The 23,912-nt window shown below is 39.9% G+C and overlaps 2 protein-coding genes, 2 long non-coding RNA genes and 1 other non-coding gene across 11 annotated transcripts; all 5 read left to right on the top strand.

Moving 5' to 3' along the window:
* Nucleotides 1-33: 33 nt before the first annotated feature.
* Nucleotides 34-23,912, top strand: LOC124320508. 2 transcript variants are annotated; one of them, XR_006913950.1, is made up of 3 exons: nt 34-131; nt 267-383; nt 608-716. It is a non-coding gene; the product is annotated as an uncharacterized LOC124320508 (long non-coding RNA). The 2 variants fall into 2 exon arrangements; XR_006913949.1 differs by lacking the exon at nt 608-716 and adding an exon at nt 23,863-23,912 and having other exon boundaries at nt 35-131.
* LOC124320225 (titin-like) lies at nt 793-14,622 on the top strand. Of its 4 annotated transcripts, none has more exons than XM_046782985.1 (7): nt 793-853; nt 9,044-9,133; nt 9,344-11,545; nt 11,622-13,763; nt 13,855-13,973; nt 14,049-14,160; nt 14,234-14,622. In XM_046782985.1, the coding sequence occupies exons 2-7, from the start codon at nt 9,112-9,114 to the stop codon at nt 14,305-14,307; spliced, it is 4,671 nt and encodes a 1,556-aa protein (XP_046638941.1). In that variant the 5' UTR covers nt 793-853; nt 9,044-9,111; the 3' UTR covers nt 14,308-14,622. The 4 variants fall into 4 exon arrangements, with proteins under 4 accessions (XP_046638941.1, XP_046638940.1, XP_046638942.1 ...); XM_046782984.1 differs by lacking the exon at nt 793-853 and adding an exon at nt 7,897-8,426 and having other exon boundaries at nt 9,047-9,133; XM_046782986.1 differs by lacking the exon at nt 793-853 and adding an exon at nt 7,897-8,426 and having other exon boundaries at nt 11,625-13,763.
* Nucleotides 9,218-9,288, top strand: Trnag-gcc. Its single transcript has one exon. It is a non-coding gene; the product is annotated as a tRNA-Gly (tRNA).
* On the top strand, nt 14,817-16,195 carry LOC124320480. The gene is made up of 6 exons (XR_006913907.1): nt 14,817-14,983; nt 15,154-15,270; nt 15,352-15,402; nt 15,563-15,707; nt 15,835-15,896; nt 15,976-16,195. It is a non-coding gene; the product is annotated as an uncharacterized LOC124320480 (long non-coding RNA).
* Nucleotides 16,423-22,736, top strand: LOC124320298 (ATP-binding cassette subfamily G member 4-like). Of its 3 annotated transcripts, XM_046783110.1 has the most exons (12): nt 16,423-16,597; nt 19,825-19,923; nt 20,070-20,195; nt 20,283-20,406; nt 20,478-20,667; nt 20,740-20,885; nt 20,999-21,068; nt 21,128-21,296; nt 21,353-21,478; nt 21,544-21,701; nt 21,772-21,940; nt 22,003-22,736. In XM_046783110.1, exons 3-12 carry the CDS (start codon nt 20,075-20,077, stop codon nt 22,602-22,604), a joined length of 1,875 nt encoding a protein of 624 aa, XP_046639066.1. In that variant the 5' UTR covers nt 16,423-16,597; nt 19,825-19,923; nt 20,070-20,074; the 3' UTR covers nt 22,605-22,736. The 3 variants fall into 3 exon arrangements, with proteins under 3 accessions (XP_046639066.1, XP_046639065.1, XP_046639067.1); XM_046783109.1 differs by lacking the exon at nt 16,423-16,597 and having other exon boundaries at nt 19,371-19,923; XM_046783111.1 differs by lacking the exon at nt 16,423-16,597 and having other exon boundaries at nt 19,371-19,923; nt 20,064-20,195.

The raw sequence follows: 23,912 nt of genomic DNA, 5'->3' as shown, positions 1-23,912 counted from the left end.
GAACGATCATTTTATGGACGTGGTCACGTGGATGCACGAAAATGAAATTACAAAAATGTGGTCATTGCCATGTCAACTTTGGTGTCGCAGCTTTCCATGCTCTCAACTCCATGCTGTTTTGTGTTTGGCGGGTAAATACTCAGAATAAAAATGGATGACTATGGAAGCTTAAATAGAAGCGTTCAACTTGTTCCAAGTTTTTTAACAGTCCAATGTCCATGCATGGCAGTTTGTTTACACTGTATGTAACCTTTTCCTCTGTGCAGATTTGAGGCCTGAGCCAGCCATCGTAACAGCAAAGTTTTGCTTGCGCTGGACCTCCAGTCATATGATTTGACTGATGATCTCCTGTCATTAGCAACAATCACAGTATCATCGCTTAGGTAATAATTTTTGTTACTTTTATTAACCTGCATGTGGCCTGCCAAATTTTTCACTATGATGCATGACTTGTATAAATGAAACCTTCAATTCTCCTGTTTATTAACAATAATTAGGTCATACTCCTGGTTTACAGCTGTCTTATTTTCAACTTTTCCTTGATTGTTATTGTTCCTTTAAATATTTTTCGTAGCTCATTTTTGACATTTTTTATTTAAATAAACAGCATCCTGTTTAATTGGAGAAACTTCCAGTGTCGACCGAGTAAGGATCTCTTCAATTTCCCTTTCTTTAAATGTCCTCGTGTACGTCCATGTGAATGTGGGCGTATTCACGAGGACTCCCTTTTACCTATCCCTCCTGGTGTGGATTCAACCTGGTGGATGGAGTACCTGTGGATGGAGTACCTGTGGATGGAGTACCTGTGGATGGAGTACCTGTGGATGCTTGGCTGTATTTCTCAGGCTTAAGGGTAGGACAAATTCATCTCTATGAAGTATTCTTCCTGTTTGTCTGTTTGATAATTTGGTAGCGTTGATTTTAAATCGTTATGTAGTATATTACGGAGTACGATTATTCCTGGGCCATGCAGTTGGTTGAAACTGTTTTCCCTTGCCCTTTTTATTTTTCTGAGTCAGGGTTCATTTCATTAAATAGCACGTACGCGTGCAGAACGACTGCAGCGAACTGCAGATCAGGCCTGTTTTCGTACCTCGCAACTTTGTCTGTGAGTAAACAATACAAATTCAGAAATATTTGAACTTGAAACAATTGAAGCAAAGTGAAACTTGAACAATTTTCTTGCTGCCACACCGACACTTCATACTGGTTTCTCTCGGTGTTAAGGACGCAGTCGGTGCATCTCATACTTACTAATCATACTTCCGACATACTTCTTACTCGTAAACTCGCCCTATTAGAATTAGAACAAGACAGTTTGGTTTTCTGGTGTGCATGTTGAAGGGATTGAATTTCGAAGTCGAAGCTGTTCCTCTTGGCCGAAAAATTTATTACACTAGTCCATAGAAGAGACCGAATACAATTTGAGTAGCGAAGCGTACTTTAGTCAGCATCTAGCATAGCACGCAGTTACGAAAGATGTCAAGATTTTATTGTTGTAGAAAACGTAGTATGAAAAGGGAAATTTGCTAATTTACCTTCTCTCTCCAAATAGTTCGGAAAGTTCTTTCAAGTAGAACAGACACTTGAGTATGGAATGGTGCGCCGTACGTCAGTCGATCTTTTCTCGAGTCACTCTTTTCTTGATCGACTTTATTCAGACTTTCAGGTCGTTTCTTTATGCTTGAAGTTCTCCTTGTCTTAAAAAAAAATGAACTCAAATTATTAATTGTCTCTCTTTTAACTCAAATGTTTACCGCACTAGGCCAAGTAAATTGGTTTTGTGATCTGATTTTGCCGTCATGTGACGGCGTAACAGGAGTAGCTTCGAATAGCAGTCGTCAAAATGGTAGCGAAATAGCAATTAGGAGAAGCGAACTGGCAGGAAACTACGACTTTCTTGTTCCGAAGTCTTGTTTCCTTGATGCCAAGATTGTGTGTATACATATTGACACATTGGAGATGTAGATTCATCGAGATTCATTAACAGGAAGGGGATGATGATGCGTGTGCGCTTGCGATTGGGAGTTTCACGGGAGTTTCAATAGCTTGGAGAAAAACATTGCGAGTAGTCCTGGCTGTCGGAAGATAACTATTCAACGAGAACATCGGAGATTCGGAGCTTGATTTAGTAGAGGTTATGATTGTTAAAAAATCAGCACAACAACGTCTAGAAAAATTTCGACGTTTTTAGGTAAGTGTACCGGTAATCGAAGTTGGTGAAAAAACTTGTTGACCTTGCGTATTAAGCAATGGTGTCTGATAATTCCAACAATTTCTTACGCTATCAATTGCTTACGTGAAGGTCGCTCAGTCATTGTAATTCATTAATTTGTTTAATATTGTTTTTTTTTTCTTATAAATGTAGTTATCTAATAGGAAAATGAAAAGTTAACAAGATTACTTAGATATTCCTTTTTCTTAATTGATATTCTAATGAATATGGCTAGCATTTTGCCCACGGTACATATATATTTATATTTTTTTTTTCACGTACCAGCTGTTAATACAGAAGTCCTGTTACTTTTTTGCAGGATTTTTTTTTACAGTTACCCCGATAAAAAAATTTTTCAATCTTCTGTGAGAGCCATCATTCGCATCCTTATTGGAAGGCGTCTCATTAAGTAGAAAGACAGGCTTCCAGTTTTCCATTAGATGGTGCAATAACAAGTGAACTTCTCCTCGGCATTATCCTTGTAAGAGGTGGCCTAATTCGTTATTAGTTTGATGGGAGCAAGAATCGCCGACAAGATTAACAAGATTTTTTTTTTCTTTTTCTTACAAAATATCCAAATTGTTTAACCCTATTCCCAGGAAACTGGTCCCATTTTGAATACCGTAACCGCACATTTAGAACTTGTCGCGAAAGCGTTTCATTTTTTTCCACGCATAATTATTACTGGATTTATATCTCGGAAGTCAATTGGAACCGACGATTCATTTGCGACGTTTCTAATGGATTGCAACCAAATTTGGGGTTTCAGCATTTGACCGATTGCGTTCCCACTAAAACAACATTTAGAGTTACATGGAAATTCACCTCTTTACTATGATAATAGGAAGAAAAAATGGATTCAAAGCCATGGATGCTTCGGATGGAAAACAATTTGAGATTCTTAATTTGATAAGGTAAAAGGAATTCCCACTTTCTTCGGATTTTTATCGTCGTCATAATCATTTTATGCTCAAATAAGCCGAATAATTTTTAGCTAACTTTTATTGGCTTTTATTTTTTTCAATTAGGAATTTTTCAATTAAGATTTTAGTGTTTCATTGTACTTGTGAAACAAAGACAATGGGGTTCAGATGCGCAAAAATAAAAGCCAAACAAAACAGCCAAGACTATATGAGGATATCATCAGAAAATTTAACATAGAACCGCCGTCAGCAGCGGTAAAAATGATAAGCCACAAATAATAACGGTTCTCTAGCTGTGGTATTCTGAGCAGAAGATTATCCTTCCAATTTTTTCGCCATAAATAGTACTGATGTATATGATTATAGAAGAAAACCTTACGGTCCTACGAACGGTGTTCTCTCGGACCACGTCCCGCTGGATGCGAAATCCTTTTTCTTGTTTGGATAAATAATGCGTTGTTTCTTTTCAAATAATATGAGGTTGCCTTTTCCCAAAATTCCTAATAGATAGCGAAACAGAACTAGAACGTATATAAAATGCTAAAATCAATACTTTTTTAAATTATTATCGAAACGAAATGTGTATCATGGTTAGGATAGTTTTTGGCTAAAATCCAAGTCGAAGTAATGTTTTCGTCTTACTTTTTTCTTTTTTTTTACAAACGAGTAGGCTGCGAGAAATACTCATAAAAAAATAAAGAAAACAAACAAATTGCAACGAGCCTTATGTAAACCATTATAATTGATGCAATTATTGGTCGAAAATTGCATTTTCGAACTCTTAAAGAGTGCATTGTGTGCAATTGTATAACTACAGTTTTGTGGTTGAAATACCTACGTCCGGCGATGTTTCTCCTACACTTTAGCCTGCTTTAGTTAGGCTTTATAGTGGCAATTACAGAGCTTATTTTAGCCCGATTGGTCAAGCATATCGGAAACGTTAACCCGTTATCTTCATTCGACAAGTGGAATTTACGTGCTGACTATATCCACGAGCGATATTTCAAACGACATTGCGTTAGTTTCTATCAGTTCCATTAGCATGAAAAATGGTCCTTGTTTTTTCAAATCCATCTGTTGGATTGATTGTCTGTTTGTGTCCACCGTAAAACCCGCATGAATGTATCAAACATTCAAATAACGTTACGCCCTATTACACCGTGAACGCGCATCCATGTTTCCGTCGAGTGGCTTTTGCTTTTTACGCGTAAAGGGACTTTTGTTTCCTGCTAGTCGCAAGATTCTTTTGGTTTTAGGTGATATGAAAGGTAAACGTTTTTCTGGTCTGATGACCGATTGAACTGGATAAAGTTTATGTAGTAACTTGGCATTTTCTTTTTATTGGGTGCCTTTTAGTATAACTTTGAAAAGCACCGAAGTTTGCTGGTGGCAATAAGGAAACGCAACATGTTCATCTTTTTATCACGCTACATAACTCACTGAAACGACTTGTTCACCTTTATGCGAGAAAAAAAACGAACAAACATCCCGACATTGGCGAGAAGATGCGATGTGACAAAAAAGGAAAGAAATTTACAGAAATAGAATGAAATTGTAGGAAGAAAAATACCGATAGTAAATTCGATAATTGGCGAACTATAAAGGTGTGCGATGCGGGCGGTAATTACTTGATCCGCTACGGCGGCCAACATATCCAACGACCGGCTCTCCAGCAGTGCCAAGTGCGAGAGTGCCAAGGACCAGCCTTTTTTCTCGCCTTGAAGCATCATCGTGACCGGACCACTTTGATAGGTAATATCGTGACTTGGTAACCTATATCTCGGGCTTCTATGCAAGCGAAGGCACGCGACGCCAAGGACTTGTGTAGTTGCGTCGTCGATGTTTTGGTTCGTTAAAGCGAGCAATTAAAGTGGACGAAAAATGCGAGCAAGGGGTTTCAAACATCTCAATAAATCGTTATAACTAGAGCCAATATAAGGGGAGTAAGGGACTCTATGTTTCATTTTGTTTTTCGAAATAGCGCCGATGTTTTCACGCTGGGATTCTTTCATTCCCATTGATTTTTAGATCACTATTCCCACGCTTCTGTTTCGTGTTAGGCGAGTATTGTTTTTTTTTTTTTTTTCTTTCTCGTTGGCTCCGGGGCTGACGGGCCGGAAGCGTCCAAATGGGCCAAGCTGCTTTGCGACAAGTGTATGTACTATTCTAAGCCTAATATTATTTACTCCGGCTTACAAAGCGCCAACATCTTGACACAACTCATTGTCGACAACCAAACAAACACGAGTCACACGACTAAATGAATTAGCTGCTGATCTATCGGCGTAAAACACAATGGGGCTTCTCTGTCATTTTCTCTGGTCACCTCCTTCTGATTTTTATTTAGTGAACGTAGTTAAAAAATCACTGCCTATAGAAAAAAAGCTAACCAAGAAAAAGAAGCCACATTTAAAAAATGTTTCATTTTGCAATCAATTGTTAACTAATTAAGGCCTTCATTTGTTATATTCATCGACGGACGGAACCGATCACCGTGAGAGACGCAGTAGGCGGCAATTAATATAATAAATTATATAAAACTAATATAGCTAATATTAGCTAAACTTTCAAAAGTGAAATTAATTTAAAAAATAGTTCTAAATTGAGGTATTACGCAATTTTTTTGGCTTCGTGATAACAAAAGGACAGAAACGTGTTGACTTATTTTAGATTTTAGTAAAAAAAAGAGAGGAATGAATACACAGCACACAAGGAATAAGAGGAATTCCACACACTAAATATATAACCGTACGAACGCGTACGAAGCCGTAGGCCATTCGTAAGCTCGTGTGATTTAGATTAACCTATTCCAGTTTTTTCCCCATAAAAAAATTGGGTATCTAGGATCTAGTAAAAATGTTGACAGCCTAAATAATGAAGAAGAAAAAAAAAATGCGTAAAAAACTGGAAAAAAAAAACTTGCACTGCCCCATAAGCCACATTTTCTTTTCTTTTCTTTCCTTCTTAAACAAGAAGACTTTCTTTATATAAGAACTTGTAAATTTCCCAAGCAGAAAAATAAAATAAATAAAACATACGTAACGATACCGGCAGCAGCAGCCCAGACCGGACGGACAGGTGTGCTGACATCCATATCCTATCCGCCGTTTTACAGCAAAAGTAGAAATCACAAAGTTCCTGTGCGAGGCTGGACCGGCCGGCAAACATGTGTAATGGTACCATTGTTCACGACTATACACATGTTATACCGGCACTTGGATATCTGAACGCACATTAACTCCAAATTGCCCTTTGTAACGGAGCAGACGCGCGAGCTGGTTTCCGGAGAAACTTATTATATAACATAATAACTCAAAGATATGAAGTACTGTTTTTTTTTTTTCTCTTTCATTCTGAATTTATCATAGCGGCTGTACGTAGTTCTTTTAATAAAATGTTGAGCAAACTTTCTTCTTTTGTCGCATGACATGCGTCGTCGTAACTCTTGTATTTAGCGGCTGAACGGTTCGTAATTACATGATACGTCAGTATACTTTCACCTGTTATTTTTTTTTTCCGGTGAAAACTCCGAAACTCATCGAGCAATCATGCCACCCAGAACTGCGTGACAGATAACAATTAGTTCAGAGAAACAAAATGGTGCATCGCATATTTAATGTCCTTAAATGAGCTCCAACTTTTTAAAATCGTGCCGATAATGATGTGCAATCAAGTGCTAAAGCGACGTCCTTTTCCTTTTAAGCAATTCCGGCTATTCGAAAAGGAAAAAAGAAAAATTTTCAAAATCGTCTGATCTCGAGGTCTTTAGTGAAATTAAATTGCCGTCGCTTAACTCATTTAATATGGTGAACACAGCTAGCTGGGATGGGGAAAGAGCTACAAGATGAAAACGGTAAAAGTTTTGTAATTCATTGAAGAAAGTTATCGAAAGCTTTCCCGTCTATCAAAAACGAATCGCCGTATGGGAAATAAAAACGCAAGCGCTAAGAAAAAGCCACGAAAAACTGAAAACTAGGGTAAAACGAAGTGACAGCTAACTCCGGCAGATGTTCACAAATACCAACAAGACTTTGGTAAGGAAAGATAAAATATAAGAAAGAAAGAAACAAAACAAAAATAAAAGAGTGAGCCGGAAAGGCATCGAGTTGCACAAATCACACTGCATGGCCAGTTCCAAAAGGCTGGACTATATAGCCTACAACAAAGAAAACCACAGACGGAGCATACAACAACGACAGACGAAAAAAAATATATATCTATGAAAAATAATGACGCTATTATTTGATGGTGTGTACCTAGAAAGTCAGAGATGCCTCGCACCAGAACTGGCGCTATATACATGTCGAAATGTAATAGTCAAGTTTCACATCTCATCTGTCCACGTTACTTATATCTGCGAAAAACACAAAATAACATAACGGTACACTGATACGTTCTATACGTTAAACTGAATCTGCAAATAAGATGTTCATCGACCCAAAACGAATAAGCATGCTTTCTGTTATCTGCAGTAGCCAAGTCCAGCAACCCGGTTTGATTATCACAAATAAATTGAAAAACAAATTTCAAAAAATGATGTAAGACACTGGACTGGATTTTTTTTTAAATTACTGCCTTTACAATGCGTCACAGTCTCGCGTGCGGAATAACCTTTGCGTCCTTCCATACACTGATTCTTGCTGTGAGCGCAGCCGATAATAAAACGAACAAAATATTCTGTGGCAAACATTTTTGCTTTTGATTCCTTTTTTTGGGGTTGGCGAGTACTATATGCTCTTGATAAAAACCGTAGTCGTTATGGGCGTGACCTTGTTTCTTGCCTATTAGATACCCGAGCGCATCGTTTTACTACCTAAGAAATAAGTCTATTGGGGAAACATAAAAAAAATAAATGCGTACGCATATGAAGCAGTCCGAATTGCACGGCTTGCAAGCATCAAGTCGTGCGACAAAGTCGAAACTATCAAGAAAAAGAAAAAAAAATAAATAAACGGAATGTATAGAGAAAGCAGGCTCGGAAAGATACCATCTCCTTGGCGAGAGAAGAGCCAAAAAAGACCAGATGGCTTCGATACAAAATCATGGCGCGCTTCAGTCCCGTACGGCCAGTCTATTCCCGTTCGCCGTGGAGGACAGATTGTCTGTAGTGTCGGCTCTCCCAACAAAACAACACACGCAAGTGCCCGAAATTGTAGTGACCAACTTTGAGTCTAGTGTCACGTTTTTTCCTGTCAGCATGGCACTCGCACGCCGCTGATCCATCACCATTTGTACAGCACCAGGTTTATACTTCACCACGTCATCCGATTGTTCCTTTTTTCTTTGGGGTAATAATTCTCTTCCGTCGCGTGAATAACACCTGACAACTTGACGAGTGTCCCCCTAATAACCTATAGTGCCGCAATTTGCATTCAGCAGCGTTTGCTTGACACAATTTTCCTATTCGCCTATTTTTTGTTTTTTTTTAGTGATCTGTAAAAGATTTGTTTGCCTTACATTTTTCGGATAGTGTACTCTGCCATAGTTTCCAGACATCCAACTTATTCACACGCTCCTTTATTAAAGTATTTGCCATGAGAAAAAAAGAACTATGTACATTGTGGAAAAAGAGGGTTAAAGCAATTGCAGCAGAAGTTGTTTTGGGTTTGTTTTTTCCTTTAGACAAGGTTGGATGAGCACATCGTCTGAGACTGACGAATGTTTTGTTTAAATTGAAACGATACGCTACAGTAATTCTGTATGGTCATGTAATTGAGCTAAGAGATATATTTGAGGGAAGTTGTATGCGAACTAGTAGTCGAACTAATATAAGAGTGCGGGTGAAGCGACATACATTGGCTGTAGGTCCCTCACGGCGTTCAACGCGTACCGCTCTGACCGACCCCCTTTCAGAACGAAAAAATAATAATTTCTTTATCATTTGTTACTTTTCTTTGACAATCAGTAGTTCGTAACGGTTCCAATCATCGAGGCACGCGCTACCAATAGGATAACCTATTTGTTACATCAACAATGGCAAGATACATCGCCTTAGGTGAGTCCTCAGTTTGATTTTCATGTTTTAAAAATAAAGACCCTATAGCTATTTATTAAAACACTTTTACGACATCAAGTATAAGCATCGATGGTTCAGTGGTAGAATGCTCGCCTGCCACGCGGGCGGCCCGGGTTCGATTCCCGGTCGATGCAAGAACCTTTTTATCTTTCTCTTAAATCTTTTTTCTTGTTTTTGAACTTTCTTTAGGTGTTTGGTTCATTACCGGCATCGCAGTTTTTCTTTTTCTCTTCGCCAGCGCGCAGGAGTTGGACTCGAACGCACAAGATCAATTCAATAGTGCAGAGGAAAATCGACAATCTGGGCCGGGATTACAACAATCCGCTAATAATAATCGACGACGTGCTGGTGGAACTATCAAATACAAGAAAATTAGCGTCATGAAAAGTGGAAGTGCATTTGAGAAGCCCGGATTGTTTGAAGTGCCCGATTTAGGACCGAATAAAACCAGGCGGTTGAAACCCAAGACATCAAATCGTCACACCATGATCTACAGACCCACGAAGAAAAGTTTCCCATCGCCGAAAAAGGAGAGTCTTGGATTATCGACGGCACAAACAACTCCATCACCGGAAGTGAAAGTACAAAGACTGCCCGACAGTGGCCGAAATTACGGGACTAAATCGTGGCAGCAAGTGCAACCCGTTACTGAAGTTATCAACAGCTTTATACGGCCGACCAAGCGGAATCGAGTTCGTGTCAACAACCGGCCTTCCAACGATATTACTGCGCCACTAACGACTCCGGCCCCGAAAGTTACACTGGACCCGCTGCGGCCCATCTCTCGCGTCAGAAGTGGTAGCAGCACGACAACCACCACATCGGCACCTACGACGACTAAATTTCTTCGTTTGAGCCGTAAGCCAAACCGATGGCAAAATAATGTGTCAAATAACAAGAAACACCAGCAGCAGCCCGAAAAACAGCACGGAACCGATAACAGTGAATTGCCATCTTCAGTTATACCTACACCAACTACTGAATCAACAACCGTCGCTAGAATCTCGTCCAGTCCCAAAGTAAATATAATCCAGCTAACGGAAGCCACAGTTATTAGCGACGCTTCAAACAAAAATAAAGCTCCAGAATCGTCGGCTGAAATCGAACATGTTAAGGAAGAATCTGCCATCCGCAAGATTGCCGCCAAACCGGATAAAATTGCGTATTTTGACACGAGCGAATCGCTTTCCCGGCCCAAAGATTCCAGCCAGGAGCAGCAGAGAACAACCCGGCCGAGACTCCACGTCCCGAAAAAAGATTCCGCCAATTACGAAAGTCAACGCGAGACCAACAAGGAGCCGATTTTGCTGCAAACTAAAGAGCAACGAGAGCAACAACAGCAGGAGGAGCAGCAATTAGAGAAAAACGAAGATGCGTTACACCAACAACCCGAAGTGTCGGTCCAGTTTCCGAGAGTCAGGCAGCGCCTACCGCAACCCGAGTCGAATTCTCCGCAGCCATTTGCAACGGTCGAAGAAACGGAGAAACGACTCGAAAAGTACGAAGCGGAAAAAAACAAGCAGCTGGATCGGCTGAGACAGAGCAAGATTCCAGATGCGGTAATACAGTTCGGGGTGGAGGAATCCCCGAGAGCGCGCATAGTCCCGTCGCGAGCTGAATATCAAAACGGACCCGTTAGAATCAATTCGGCCCCGCTCAATGAAAAAGAAGAGTCGGTGCTGGATTTCACCAGAGTTCCGCCGTCCGAATTCGGCCAGCGACTGCCACCGGGACAGAATAGTTTGCCGCAGTCGGACTCCCGGCCGGCATACTACGAGTTTGAAGCAGCTTATCCGGCGCCGGGCAAGGTGGAGCAGCAGAGGTATATTTACAATCCTTCCGCCGGAACGAAATCGAATTCCAATCAAGAGCGATATCGCCCCGAGACGGAATACAACACGACACCTCGGCCGAATCACGATTCGAATCGAAGGCCTGAAGTGATTTACATTCACACGACACCACGACCTGAAGAAGAGAAATACCTGAGACCAGAAGTTATTTACACGAGTCGACCGAATGCAAATGAAGATAGGAGACCTGAAGTTATTTACACAACCCTCCGGCCGATTATTCCAAAGGAAGATCGAAGACCCGATGTAATTTACCAGACAACAACTCGACCAATTGTGAGCGACGAGAAACAGCGAAGACCCGAAATAATTTATACGCCACCGGAGCACGAATATCAGCCACCATCTGCTTACCTGGCCAGCCATCAGGGAACTTATCCGCGTGTGAGAATCGCATACCAACCGGCTCCGTCCACCATCCCACCTCCTCCGGTGACGTATGAGCCTCCCCATTTGGAGTTCATGCCACCATCGGCCTCTCCTCCGCCCAGGATTTATGTCCCGCCAGTGGAAGAGTACAAACCTCCGGCGACAACAGGTAAATCATGTAACAGCTTTACCGGTATGTCATTAAATTTGTTTATTTCAATCGTTTTATATTTTTCGTTTTGTAGCAGCTGTTGTTTTTCAAGGACTGCGCCCGGAGGAGAAATCGCCATCTGTCGTCCATTCGCAAAGATTTGAAGATCCTCGAGCGAGCGAAGGTCTACGCAAATTGGAGGCAATCAATTCGTACACTCGTCTAGTCTCGGTTGGCCACCCTTCCGTCAAACAATTACCGTACCCACCTGAAAGAGATGGGCCGACGTCTGGATCCAGTCGGTCAGTCCAACAGCCGGAGCCGATCGTCATCACGGTCACGGAAAATCCGTACAGATCTTACGAACGGGCTCGAGGTGGCAACGAAAAAGGCGAACGATACCAAGAGAAACCTTACGTGCTGCATGGAAATTATCAACGGGATCCGGCGGCCGGAAAATCGCATTTGGTGGAAAGCGCTTACATCATCGGTAGCGCCACTCCGGTGGTGCATCACGAAAGACCTCGCCCAACTTTCGAAGGATCTAGTTTAATAGTTGGCAAACCCTATCCGATCAAAGACGAGGGGCCAGTTCAAATACACGTCGCTACTTACGCTTCTTACGAACGCCCTAAAAGCGAATCTCTGATACTCGAAAGGCCAGTCTACTCGTCTCCTTCCGTTGAAATAAATACTGGGCGACGTTTCCCAGATCCTCCTCCGACTTCCGAACGTCCATCTTACCAGCAGTCTCATCAATTGAATCAACCCAGCAATCAGCCTTACCAGTCTTATCAACCTGATCAGCCCTATCAGTCTTATCCACCAGATCAGTCCTATCAGTCTTATCCATCTCAACAATCCTATCGGCCTGATCCATCGCAACAGTCCTATCAAGTAGATCAGTCTCATCAATCCCATCGGCCTGATCAGTCTTATCAATCTAATCGGCCTGATCAGTCTCATCAGTCCTATCAATCAAACCAGCCTAGCCAAACTTATCAATCGCAGCAACCCAGCAATCAATACAATCAACATACTCTACAGTCTAAAGAACCACGCAAACTTAATTTCCCTCCATCAGCATCCGAAAGGCCGTATGTTATCCACTTGCCAGCGGGGCGGGACGTTATTGAAGTAATCGACAATCGATACGAAAATGTGATCCCAGTTAGCGAGCAGCCTCAGCACAAACATTACGGGCCGCCAGCAGCGAATGAGGAAATTGTGGTGCGGACAGAAAGACCCCCGCAAGAAATACGTTACGTCGTGACAGAAAAACCGATGACAGTTACCGTTCGACCTCACGGCGTACCCTCTCCAGAATCTGAGATTGCGTATCAATCTCAACTAACAAGTGATCAATCTAGCCTCCTCATGTCCATTTCTGAGACCAAAACAAATATGGCGAAAAACCAACAGTTAACGATGCAAGACCAACAGACTCGCCCAGCAGCAGTAGATGTACAGTCTGATGAACAAAAACCGCAACATCATAAACAGCCGGAATTTCACCAGTCTAATGTTCCGGCTTCTTTTTACCCGGTTGGCCCAGTGAGAGCCTACCAGGTGACTCATGCCGTTTACCCGTCTCCGCCGCCTAGATTTTTCCAACTTCCGGGTCCACTACCAAATCCTTTCGAGGATCAGTTTCCAGCATCTCCACCTTCGTCTACCCCGCCGCCACCTACACCACCGCCAACTACACCACCACCACCCACTACACAACCGGGACGACAGCATCAGCCGAGTTCGTTTGAAAATCATTTACCAAAGGGGGACACTTGGGCTGTGAATCCATTGTTCCAGAATCAAGATCAATTCCCGAGCAGTCGCCCGTTTGCCAGCAGTATCCAACCGCTAATAACCGAGGAATCACCCCATTCATCTGAGAAAGTAGCTCGGTACAGGCCGGCTTCATTTTATCACGATAACGACAGGCTCAACCGTAGTCTAGTGTATCATACAGTTCCATCGCATCAGCCACAACTGCTACACGACAGTCCGATTGTAATTCACGAAACGTATCGGGTGAGAGCAGAGGATTTGACTTACCATCAGCCACCTGGTAACTACAACGAACCGAATCCAATCAGCAAACAAATCTTTAATCGGCCGCAGGAAAATCCTTCGCACCTTCATCCGACCCCAGTTTATTACAACAACCAGCCGCAGGATTCTTACGATCATCAGCAACAATCAGAACAGGATTTTTCGGGAGTCGAGGGGACTCCAGGTTTTTGCTTTTTTTTTTTTAAATTATTATTATTATGTGTTACATGATACTGATAGTGATGACTGATAACTGATATGTGTTATTATGATAGGTGTTGATTATCCGATCTTACACTCAGTCCCTCATGATCTGAAATTCAAATGCGAATTGGTGGATTCACCAACCACACGCCATCCGGCCTACTATGCCGATCCTTATACCCGATGCCAGGTTTGTATATTCTAGACCAATATCGATATGATAACTTATTCAAAAACTTTTTAATTTGAATGATTTGATTTGCAGGTGTTTCATGTATGCCAATCTAATCGCGCCAAAAATTCATTTCTCTGTCCCAATGGCACAATTTTCAACCAGAAAGTTCGGGTTTGTGACTGGTGGCACAACGTGCAATGCGGTAAGAATGACATCAAATTAAATTTGAGTCTGCCAGTTTTAATTTTACCCGAAACTTTCAATTCATTTTTTAGATGAGTCTTCGGCATATTATAACGTCAACACTGATGACGAGAATAACTACCAGTTTAAACTTTCATCCCATTGAAGCCGTTTTTGAACATAATAAAATTCCCTTCATCATCATCATCATTGCGTATACATAATTACATTTGTGGCAATCGGAATCCATTGACGTTTGTCAGATTGCATTTTGGCTGGTACTGGCAATTAACAAATTATGATATTATGTATGTCATATTGTCTGAACGTTCATTCGTAAACAAAGCGCTTTTCACTGTACACGCAGCCCGAGCTGGTCTCCGGCCTCCAACGATATGTTAATATATTTTAAACAACTCATTTGTAAATCTTATTTCACGAAATTAAACCTACTTCAATGAAAATAAACTACGTAATCCTTTCTACTGTATATTTAATTCCCCTATACTTCATGTTCATGACATGAGTAACAACTAACAAGCCGTTGCGCATAGGAAGTTTCAGCATGCTGGGCAACTTGATTTCTATGGCACTAGTCGGTCAAGGCATCGGACTGTTGTGTTTATGTTTCTGTCCCTAGGTGGCAGAGTAAACAACAAAACATCAAACCCTTACTCCTTGTTTGCTTTCAGAGTTTTCAAAGTGGAAGACTGCTGTCAGTCAGTGAGTTCCTGAAAGTTTGATGACTGTGAGGAGTGTACTGTACAATTCAAACTTGAAATAGGAAAAGTGAAAGAGGGTTGAATCAGGCTTTACTTAGTATCCAATCTATAAGTATCGAGGTAAGAACAAAAATTCGAGAATGGAGCTCATTTGTCTTATTAATGAATGAACTTTTTAGTTGAGGTTCATAAAATTATTGTACTATAAGCTCAATACTTCACCATGTCGTTCACGGAAGAATAGAATAAATTATCCACCCATCGTTTGTATGTCGTTACCAATGACATAGGTACTTTCATTCCATCAGGAACTAGAAATGGATGTTGCAGTAAAATTAGAAATTTGTCTTCAACAAATGTCCCATTGGATCTTACCTTCCATGACATCTGTTACACTGTTGGAAATGGTAATCAGCGTTTAGTAATTCATTAGCAATTATTTCAAGGTTCTTTTTTTTAATTAAGAAATTTTGTTCTCAATATTCCAGTGAAACCTGTTTGTTATTGCTCTATGCACGCAAGGGCACTCCTCCATTTATGTAAGAACTTGCCCAAATGTAGCTTAAACCACGTCAAACTTACTACTTCATTACTTACTACTTCATTACTTACTACTTCATTACTTACTACTAATAACTTACTACTACATTTGCTGAATTGTTTAAAGCACCCTTTTAATGTTTTATCTCTTCAAAATAGATAGGAGTGATTATGAATACATTAGAACTGTCAAACAATGAACAGACTCAAATTTCCTGCTTGTCTAGAGGTGAATGTGAAAGGCTTTCTATCGTAGTGGAATTGTTTGACAATCCTGCTATATTTTTCTTGATGAACTAACCAGGTAAATATAATGGTTCATGCATATCAAGGGAAGAAAATCATTAGTTGTGTTATTTAACATCCGTATGTTAGGCCTACATACATATTATTGTCATAACATTAATATATGACTTTTTAAATCTATGCAGCGGACTGGACATCTCGTCAACTTTCCAATGCGTTGCCTTACTTCGTGAAATCGCCATAACCGGTAGAACTTAACAGTTTTCAATAGTTCACCTTTCCTTTTGGAAAAGATATGACTCGTTTTTTTTTCTTTTTTTTTAAAGTTGTAGCAACCAATCCATCAGCCAAGTTCGCGATTATTGGACCACTTTGATCACCTATACATCGTGGCAAGTGAATCTTTAGTCCTCCCGGATTCTTAGTCCCTTATCTGAAAACCGTCAACCTAAATTGCCCCAGTTATACAAATCCACAGCTGACTTTGCATATTTTCAAATTTGGCTTAGCTCAAATAATTATTTGAATATCCAAATCATTTTTTTACCGATAGTATTGGATGTAGACTCCCCAGGATACGGGGACGTTCTACCTCAGTTATCATCTGAAATAAAAAATAGGCGAATCATTTATGAAGATTCATCAACTCCTACACTTGCCACGCCTTCCCGCAACAGTCAAGGTAATTTTTAAACTTGATCAATTCACTGTTTTTAAGCGGTTCTAAAAATCTTATAACAAACAGATGACGTGTGTTAGGATGAGAACGAAGACGAGGATGAAAAGATGGAAAATAAGGAAAATCGTTCCACCATCGTTCCAACCATTCCATACTCAAGTGTCTGTCCTGCTGAACGAACTTGGCGAACAATTTGGAGAGAGAAGGTCCGTAGTTGCTGATTTCACCAAAGACACCATGGTTTCTATTTCACGACACAGCTGACTCAGGTGCGCTTCACTACTCACATTGTGTTTGGTATTTTCTTTATTTGTTGGTCGTTAAAATCATTATTCAGATGGATTCCGTAAATTCGCTTTAGAGCACAATCATAATAAGGCATCTTTTTATAGAAACTTTTGAAAAATGTGAGGTTGTCGAATTGAATATGGAACACAGTTAGGTAAATTCGAAGCTAGTAGCATATGCTAGAAAACATTTGTATTCTGTCGGGTACACTAAAGTCTCCGTTTTAGCTTAAACATGTTCAAAAGAAATCAGAAAAGAAGTTAAGAATTAGCGCTCGCTATGTCCTTATTTGTAAACTAAACTGAAACTCATAAACCCAAACTTCAAATAATGGGGAAAAATTGAATAGAGGGTAGGGTTGCTTGCGACAAAATACAAGATATAAGGTATAGTTGTATATACTAAGAATTAGTTGGTCATCCGGCAGCGCAGCTTGCAGCGGGTAATTCCCTTAATACCGCCGAAAATTCAAATTCTTTGGCGACGGTTCCGCGCTAAGCGCCATAAATGTGAACTACGTTATTGCACTTTTCGCCACTTAATAATAATTAATTGGATTTCTAAGTCGAAATAATTTGCTTGTAAATTACCCGAAGGGTTACTGGTCAAAGTTACCCGAAGGGTTACTGGTCAAAGTTTCGTTTGCAGTACGGTTTACATGGGCACCCTCAGTTCTCGTAACACTACACAGATGGCTTTTTGCAGTTATCGTAACACTACATAGATGGATGCACTAGTTTTTTGCAATTATTGATTGTAATCAACAATTTAATTGCATTTCAATGGCAGTAATCGGTAGCTTACAACTTTTTACATCTATTCTGAAAATTTGGTTGCAATCGATTCAGGCGTTTGATCAAACGGAGTTCTTGTTACTTTTTGACAGAATTTCAATAGCTGTTACAGCAGACGATAATACAGAGACATGTGACAGGGATATAAACGTAACTTGACAATCGACTTGTAGCCCGTATGAAAAAATGAAATGGATAGTCAAAGTAGTAGTACTGTGTTCTTTGTCAGTTATAGTTGGAAACGTGATTGTTATTATTTCGTTATCACTAAGTACTGCTTGATTTGAATTGTATGGTACTTTTTTTGTCTTAAGTTATCATCTAGGTGGAGAATTTTCATTAAGATTCAACGATAGAACTATAAGTCACTGGGTGTTTTCAAGAAACACCATCAATCTTCATTTTAAGTGAGCGTGAGTTACTTCAATTCTTTTTTCAACTGCATAATATGGTTGTCAGTGGTTCTCATCTAGGCTGACAAAACTTTATCAATCCAGTCATCTCTAGCCTGTCTTATTTTTCTTTTCAAAATTATCATCCTGTTGGAGTAATATTGTATGATAGGATACAAGTCACTGTATGTTATCACCAAACGCTATCAATCTCCAGTAAAAGAAGTGCTGATAGGTAGTTACTTAAATTTAATTTTAACAAGATCCGGTGTGACGTGGGGTGGCGGGGCGAAGCCTCCGCCGCACCAAAGTCACGCCTTACCCTTACTCCGCGCCATATCATATTAGGTTTTTTGGAATTGAATTTGTATTTAATGTTTAGATAGAACTATGCAGAAATATGCTTTTCATATCTTTCTCGATTTCTGCATATTACATTCTTCCGGAAACTAAGGGCATAACATTTTTGTTTTAAATATTATTAATTAATCTTAATAATAGGCCTACCTTTATAACAGAATATTATTATTACTCTATAACTATTCTATAGCTCTGCCTTTATAAAACTATACCAATACAGCAATACTACTATACCAACTCAACTAGTATACCCTTAACATCCCCTTCGGGTACCTTGCGGCGTACGTACGCTGCCTACAGTTTCGTTTGCAGTATGGTTTACATGGGCACCCTCAGTTCTCGTAACACTACATAGATGGATGCACTAGTTTTTGGCAATTATTGATTGTAATCAACAATTTTATTGCATTTCAATGGCAGTAATCGGTAGCTTACAATTTTTTACATCTATTCTGAAAATTTGGCTGCAATCGATTCAGGCATTTGATCAAACGGAGTTCTGGTTACTTTTTGACAGAATTTCAATAGCTGTCACAGCAGACGATAATACAGAGACATGTGACAGGGATATAAACGTAACGTGACAATCGACTACTATTGTATGATAGAATAGAAGTCACTGTATGTTATCACCGAACGCTATCAATCTCCAGTAACAGAAGTGCTGATAGGTAGTTACTTAAATTTAATTTTAACAAGATCCGGTGTGACGTGGGGTGGCGGGGCGAAGCCTCCGCCGCACCAAAGTCACGCCTTACCCTTACGCCGCGCCATATCATATTAGGTTTTTTTGGAATTTAATTTTTATTTAATGTTTGGATAGAAACATGCGGAAATATTCTTTTAATCTCTTTCTCGATTTCTGCTTATTACAATCTTCCGGAAACTAAGGGCATAAATTTTTTTTAAATGTTATTAATCCATCTTAATAATAGGCCTAATTTTATAACAGAATATTTTTATTATTCTATAACTATTCTATAGCTCTGTCTTTGTAAAACTATACCAATACTACTATACCAACTAGAATACCCTTAACATTCCCTTCGGGTACCTTGCGGCGTACGTACGCTGCCTACAGTTTCAACAACACACACAAAAAATGGATTGCCTATTTGTTATTCAGATTGAAGATTTAGAACATTTAAAAGTCGTTGACAGTCAAGTTTACCACAACCAGGTGGCAGTACTTCCCAATGGTAGCGAAATAACAAAAGAGAGAAGTGAACGGGCAGGAAGCGGGAGAAACTACGACTTTCTTCTTCGGACTTCGGAGTCTTGTGTTCCTTGTAAAATTTATAAATAGAGTGAAACGCTGTACGTAACAGTTTAAAGCACTTGTGACGTAACTTCTAGATAGCGCTTCTTTGTCTATGTGGTAGCCGCCGGGTATGGGTATATGTCAGGGTATGCGCCGCGCCGTCAGACCTAGTAGTCGAGCTCTCTGCGCAGGCGCCACATTCCGGGGCGATCCTCATTGTGCGTGGAATGTGTGTTCTGCATTAACAAGACTTCAGTTCTGTGTAAAAAGCTAGGAGGAAAGACATTTTCTGCTGTTGTTTGTAGAACCAAAACAGCTGTTTTTCAGGCTCACTTATTCAGTATTATTTTGTTCTGCGAATGAAGTCAGCTAACCATTTCAAATCTATTCGAAATTCGTAGAATTCAAACATACCGAAAGTTGACAGTGTTGTTAACAGTATCGTATGGGCTCTGCAATATAAGCTCACAGCCTCCGAGCGCCACTGCTAAGAGGAAACAGTAAGTCACAGATACATCCGCTATTTGACCTAATTGACTTTGTATTATTTAGTTGCGCACTTGTGATTTCACGATTTACACACAGTGTTAAATTTTGAAGTTAAATTATTGCCTTGAAAATTTATTTTATGATGTACCCTTTTTAGATACAATGGATACTGCTGGCATGACGATAAATGACAGAAGTCGAGGGACGACATCATCTCGGAAATATCAAGAGGGCTCATCATTTGATCTGACTTTCCATGATCTGAGTTACACTGTAGGAAAAGGTAAAATTTTAAAAGTATACCGACGATAACAGCCAAATCTACGTTAGAAACACTTGTTTTGTTAAACAAACGAATTAATTTTTGTAGGAGAAAATGCAAAACACATTTTACGTCAAATGAGTGGCACATTCAAGTCGGGCAAGCTGACGGCTATTATGGGACCTTCTGGAGCAGGGAAAACCTCCCTTATGAACATTTTAGCTGGTTTAAAGTAAGCTTTCTAATTTTCAGGATCTAGAGAGTAGGTACAATTAAATGAATAATATGCGCCTTGTGCGATAGGAAAAGTGGAATAGAAGGTCGGGTCGACATTAATGGCGCCGAACGGAATTTCAAAACATTCCGCAAGCAGTCGGCTTACGTAACGCAGCAAGATCATCTTTTGAGAAACTTAACTGTCGATGAGTACATGACTGCCGCGGCCCATTTGAAATTAGGAAACACTGCTACTGAAAAAGACAAAAAATTAACGGTTAGTCAATTACTTTATTTTTACTTTCTACCGAGAAGGTTCATTTAAAACTGAATGATTGTGCACTGACAGATTGAGTTGGTTCTGAAGACATTAGGATTAACGAATACTCAGCAAACAAGAGTGAAGCGCTTATCCGGTGGTGAATGTAAGAGGCTTTCCATCGCATTGGAATTAATCGACAATCCCGCCATTCTATTTCTGGACGAACCAACCAGGTACTTGAATGAACCAATAAAAACATTCTGAATTATGAAACAATCTGGCAGACATACCGGGATTGAAAGTTTGAAACACCCTGAACCAACTACAAAATATTATTTTACGACAGCGGTTTGGACAGCTCGTCCAGTTTGCAGTGCGTAATGCTATTGCGTGACATCGCCAGAAGCGGTCGTACGGTAAAATTAAAAACACTATTTAAAACTATTGGCATATCCGCTAATTAACATTATTTAAGGTGGTCGCTACCATCCACCAGCCCAGTTCTAGATTACTGGAACATTTCGATCATCTTTACGTCGTCGCGGATGGTTCGTGCATGTACCAGGGATCTGTCAAATCTTTAGTCCCTTATCTCAACACGATGAATTTGAACTGTCCTAGTCACCACAATCCGACAGATTTTGGTGAATTATTCTCTTTTCACATAGCTAAAACAGCATTTAACAATTTTCGTTAATAGCAATTGATGTGGCGTCTGGAGAATACGGTAACGTCCTTCCCGGACTGATAGCTGGTGTAGAAAACGGAAAGCGTATTTACCAGGAAAATTCGCCATCAACTCCAGCATTACCGTCTATAAGCCACGGTATGGCAACTTAGACCGTTTCACAATTTGCAGATAATGTTTTAAGATAATCCAACTACTTCTAGACTTTGGACTTGATGAAGGTGATGAAAACGACACCATGTTAGACGGCCGCTCGAAGAAAAAAGAAAATAAAGGAAAGAAAATAACGTACGGTGCACCTTTCCATTATCAAGTTTCTATTCTACTTGGACGAACTTGGCGAACTATTTGGAGAGAAAAGGTACTACTATATTTTTAGTATTTTTAGCAAATCACTAAATCTGGCGTTTCATTCCTTTCGTGATACGCAGATTCTGACGACAATGCGTTTCGCTCTTCACGTTTGCATTTCCATCCTGTTGGGCTTAGTTTATTGGCAGATCGGGGACGACGCCAACGAGATATTCAACAACAGCGGCATGATTTTCTTTAGTCTAATTTTTATTTTATACGTTGCCATGATGCCAACATTTCTGACTTGTAAGTCAATCATTTATATAAATCAAACAAGTTACAATATTTAACGGTTTCTATTATCACAGTTACACTTGAGAGGGAGGTACTGGTTCGGGAACATTTAAACCAATGGTACAGTCTCAAAGCGTACTACCTTGCCAAAACGCTGGCAGACATACCATTTCAGATAGTCTTTCCTACTGTATACTTAATCCCCGTATACTTCATGAGTAATCAACCGTTGTGCATAGAACGCTTCAGTATGCTGCTGGCCATTATAATCGCAATGTCCATGGTCGGACAAGGCATCGGACTGTTTTTCGGTGCCGCATTTGACATTCCTGTAGCCTCCTACTTTGCACCAATCAGCTGCATTCCCTTCTTGTTAGTATCGGGCTTCATGCTCAAATTTAACGCCATTCCATCTTATTTGAGCTGGATAACCTACCTCAGTTTCTTACACTACGGTTTTGAAGGATCTATGTTAGCCATCTACGACCGAGAGCGTCCGCCACTGAGTTGCTCTCAATCCTATTGCCATTTTCGATATCCCGTCAAGTTTTTGGAGCAATTCGACTTGACTCAAAGTTCCTACTTCTTGGCAATAGTTGGAATGCTGATGTGTTTTATCGTGGTACGAGTGGCTGGCTACTTCGCGTTGCTTTTCAAATTGCGGCATATACGTTGAGCCGTTATTCCTATATTCTACTTTTTCACCTTTCATTCATTTGTGTAATTCAGTTCGTTGAACAATCCATCTCTTGATAATCAATAAAAAAACAAAAACTAAAATGAAGAACAGAATAACAAAATTCGATTGTGTATTTTATAAGATTTATAATTTCCTAATTCATTTAGAAAATATCTCAACGAAACTACGGATACGTTAATACGATGGATTGGATGCAGGTGGGGGTTGATTATTTAGGTTGCATCATTGGGAAAAAGGCAGGGTTCGATAGCTTTCCTAGATTTTAATCCTGGTCATGGAAAAGATTCTTTCCGATCCCTTTCCCTTTTTTATTTTTATTTTTGTAATTTTTTCTCGACATCTGTCAATGACGTAATAAAAATAATCTGCAACGCGTTCAGCGATGTCGAGCGCAGGGGGGGAAAATAGCTTTTATCCTTTTTTTGCGGGTTTGGATTTGGATTTGTCGAATGTTTGGGGAATTTGGATTTTGAATTTGGAGGGTAGATTTTTAATAAATTCTAATCGATATCTTAAGTATTGCTAATTAGACGATTAGTGTCGTCTGCTCTCGTTTTCGTATTTTACAATTCGTTTTTTACAATACAAGCATGATACAAGATACAAGTTTCGAAAAGGAGAAGATTTGAACGATCACTTTTTGGACGTGGTCACGTGGATGCACGAATATAAAATTACAAAAATGTGGTCATTGCCATGTCAACTTTGGTGTCTAACTGTAGAAGGCTATGTGTCGCAGTTTTCCATGCTCTCCACTCCACGCTGTTTTGTGTTTGGCGGGTAAATACTCAGAATAAAAACGGGATGACTATGGAAGCTTTAATAGAAGAGTTCAACTTGTTTGTGAATAGTCCAATGTCCATGCATGGCAGTTTGTCTACACTTTATGTGCCCTTTTCCTCTGTGCAGATTTGAGGCCTGAGCCAGCCATCGTAACAGCAAAGGTTTGCTTGTGCTGGACATATTTAGTGTTCAACTGATGATCTCCTGTCATTAGCAACAATCACTTGCTTAGGCAATAATTTTTGTTAACCTGCATGTGGCCTGCCAAATTTTGCACGATGATGCATGACTTGCATAAATGCTGTGTATTTCATTGAAACCTTCAATTCTCCTGTTTATTAACAATTAGGGTATACTCCTGGTTTGCAGCTGTCTTATTTTGATCTTTTCTTTGCTTGTTATTGTTTCTCTAAATATTTTTTGTAGCTCATTATTGACATTTCTTATTTAGATAAACAGCATCCCGTTTAATTGGAGAAACTGTGAACTGAGAAACCAGTG

Source organism: Daphnia pulicaria, chromosome 1 (genome assembly GCF_021234035.1).
Source record: "Daphnia pulicaria isolate SC F1-1A chromosome 1, SC_F0-13Bv2, whole genome shotgun sequence".
NCBI lineage: Eukaryota > Metazoa > Arthropoda > Branchiopoda > Diplostraca > Daphniidae > Daphnia > Daphnia pulicaria.
The sequence above is the reverse complement of the archived record's forward strand: the minus strand, read 5'-3'. Positions and strand labels throughout refer to the sequence as shown.

Coding starts and splice junctions, on each gene's coding strand:
- LOC124320298 (XM_046783110.1), top strand. CDS start 20,075: ATGGATACTGCTGGCATGACGATAAATGACAGAAGTCGAGGGACGACA. Junction 20,886..20,998: donor TTTCTGGACGAACCAACCAG/GTACTTGAATGA, acceptor ATTTTACGACAG/CGGTTTGGACAGCTCGTCCA. Junction 21,479..21,543: donor ATTACCGTCTATAAGCCACG/GTATGGCAACTT, acceptor AACTACTTCTAG/ACTTTGGACTTGATGAAGGT.
- LOC124320225 (XM_046782985.1), top strand. CDS start 9,112: ATGGCAAGATACATCGCCTTAG. Junction 11,546..11,621: donor CAAACCTCCGGCGACAACAG/GTAAATCATGTA, acceptor TTCGTTTTGTAG/CAGCTGTTGTTTTTCAAGGA. Junction 14,161..14,233: donor GTGGCACAACGTGCAATGCG/GTAAGAATGACA, acceptor TTCATTTTTTAG/ATGAGTCTTCGGCATATTAT.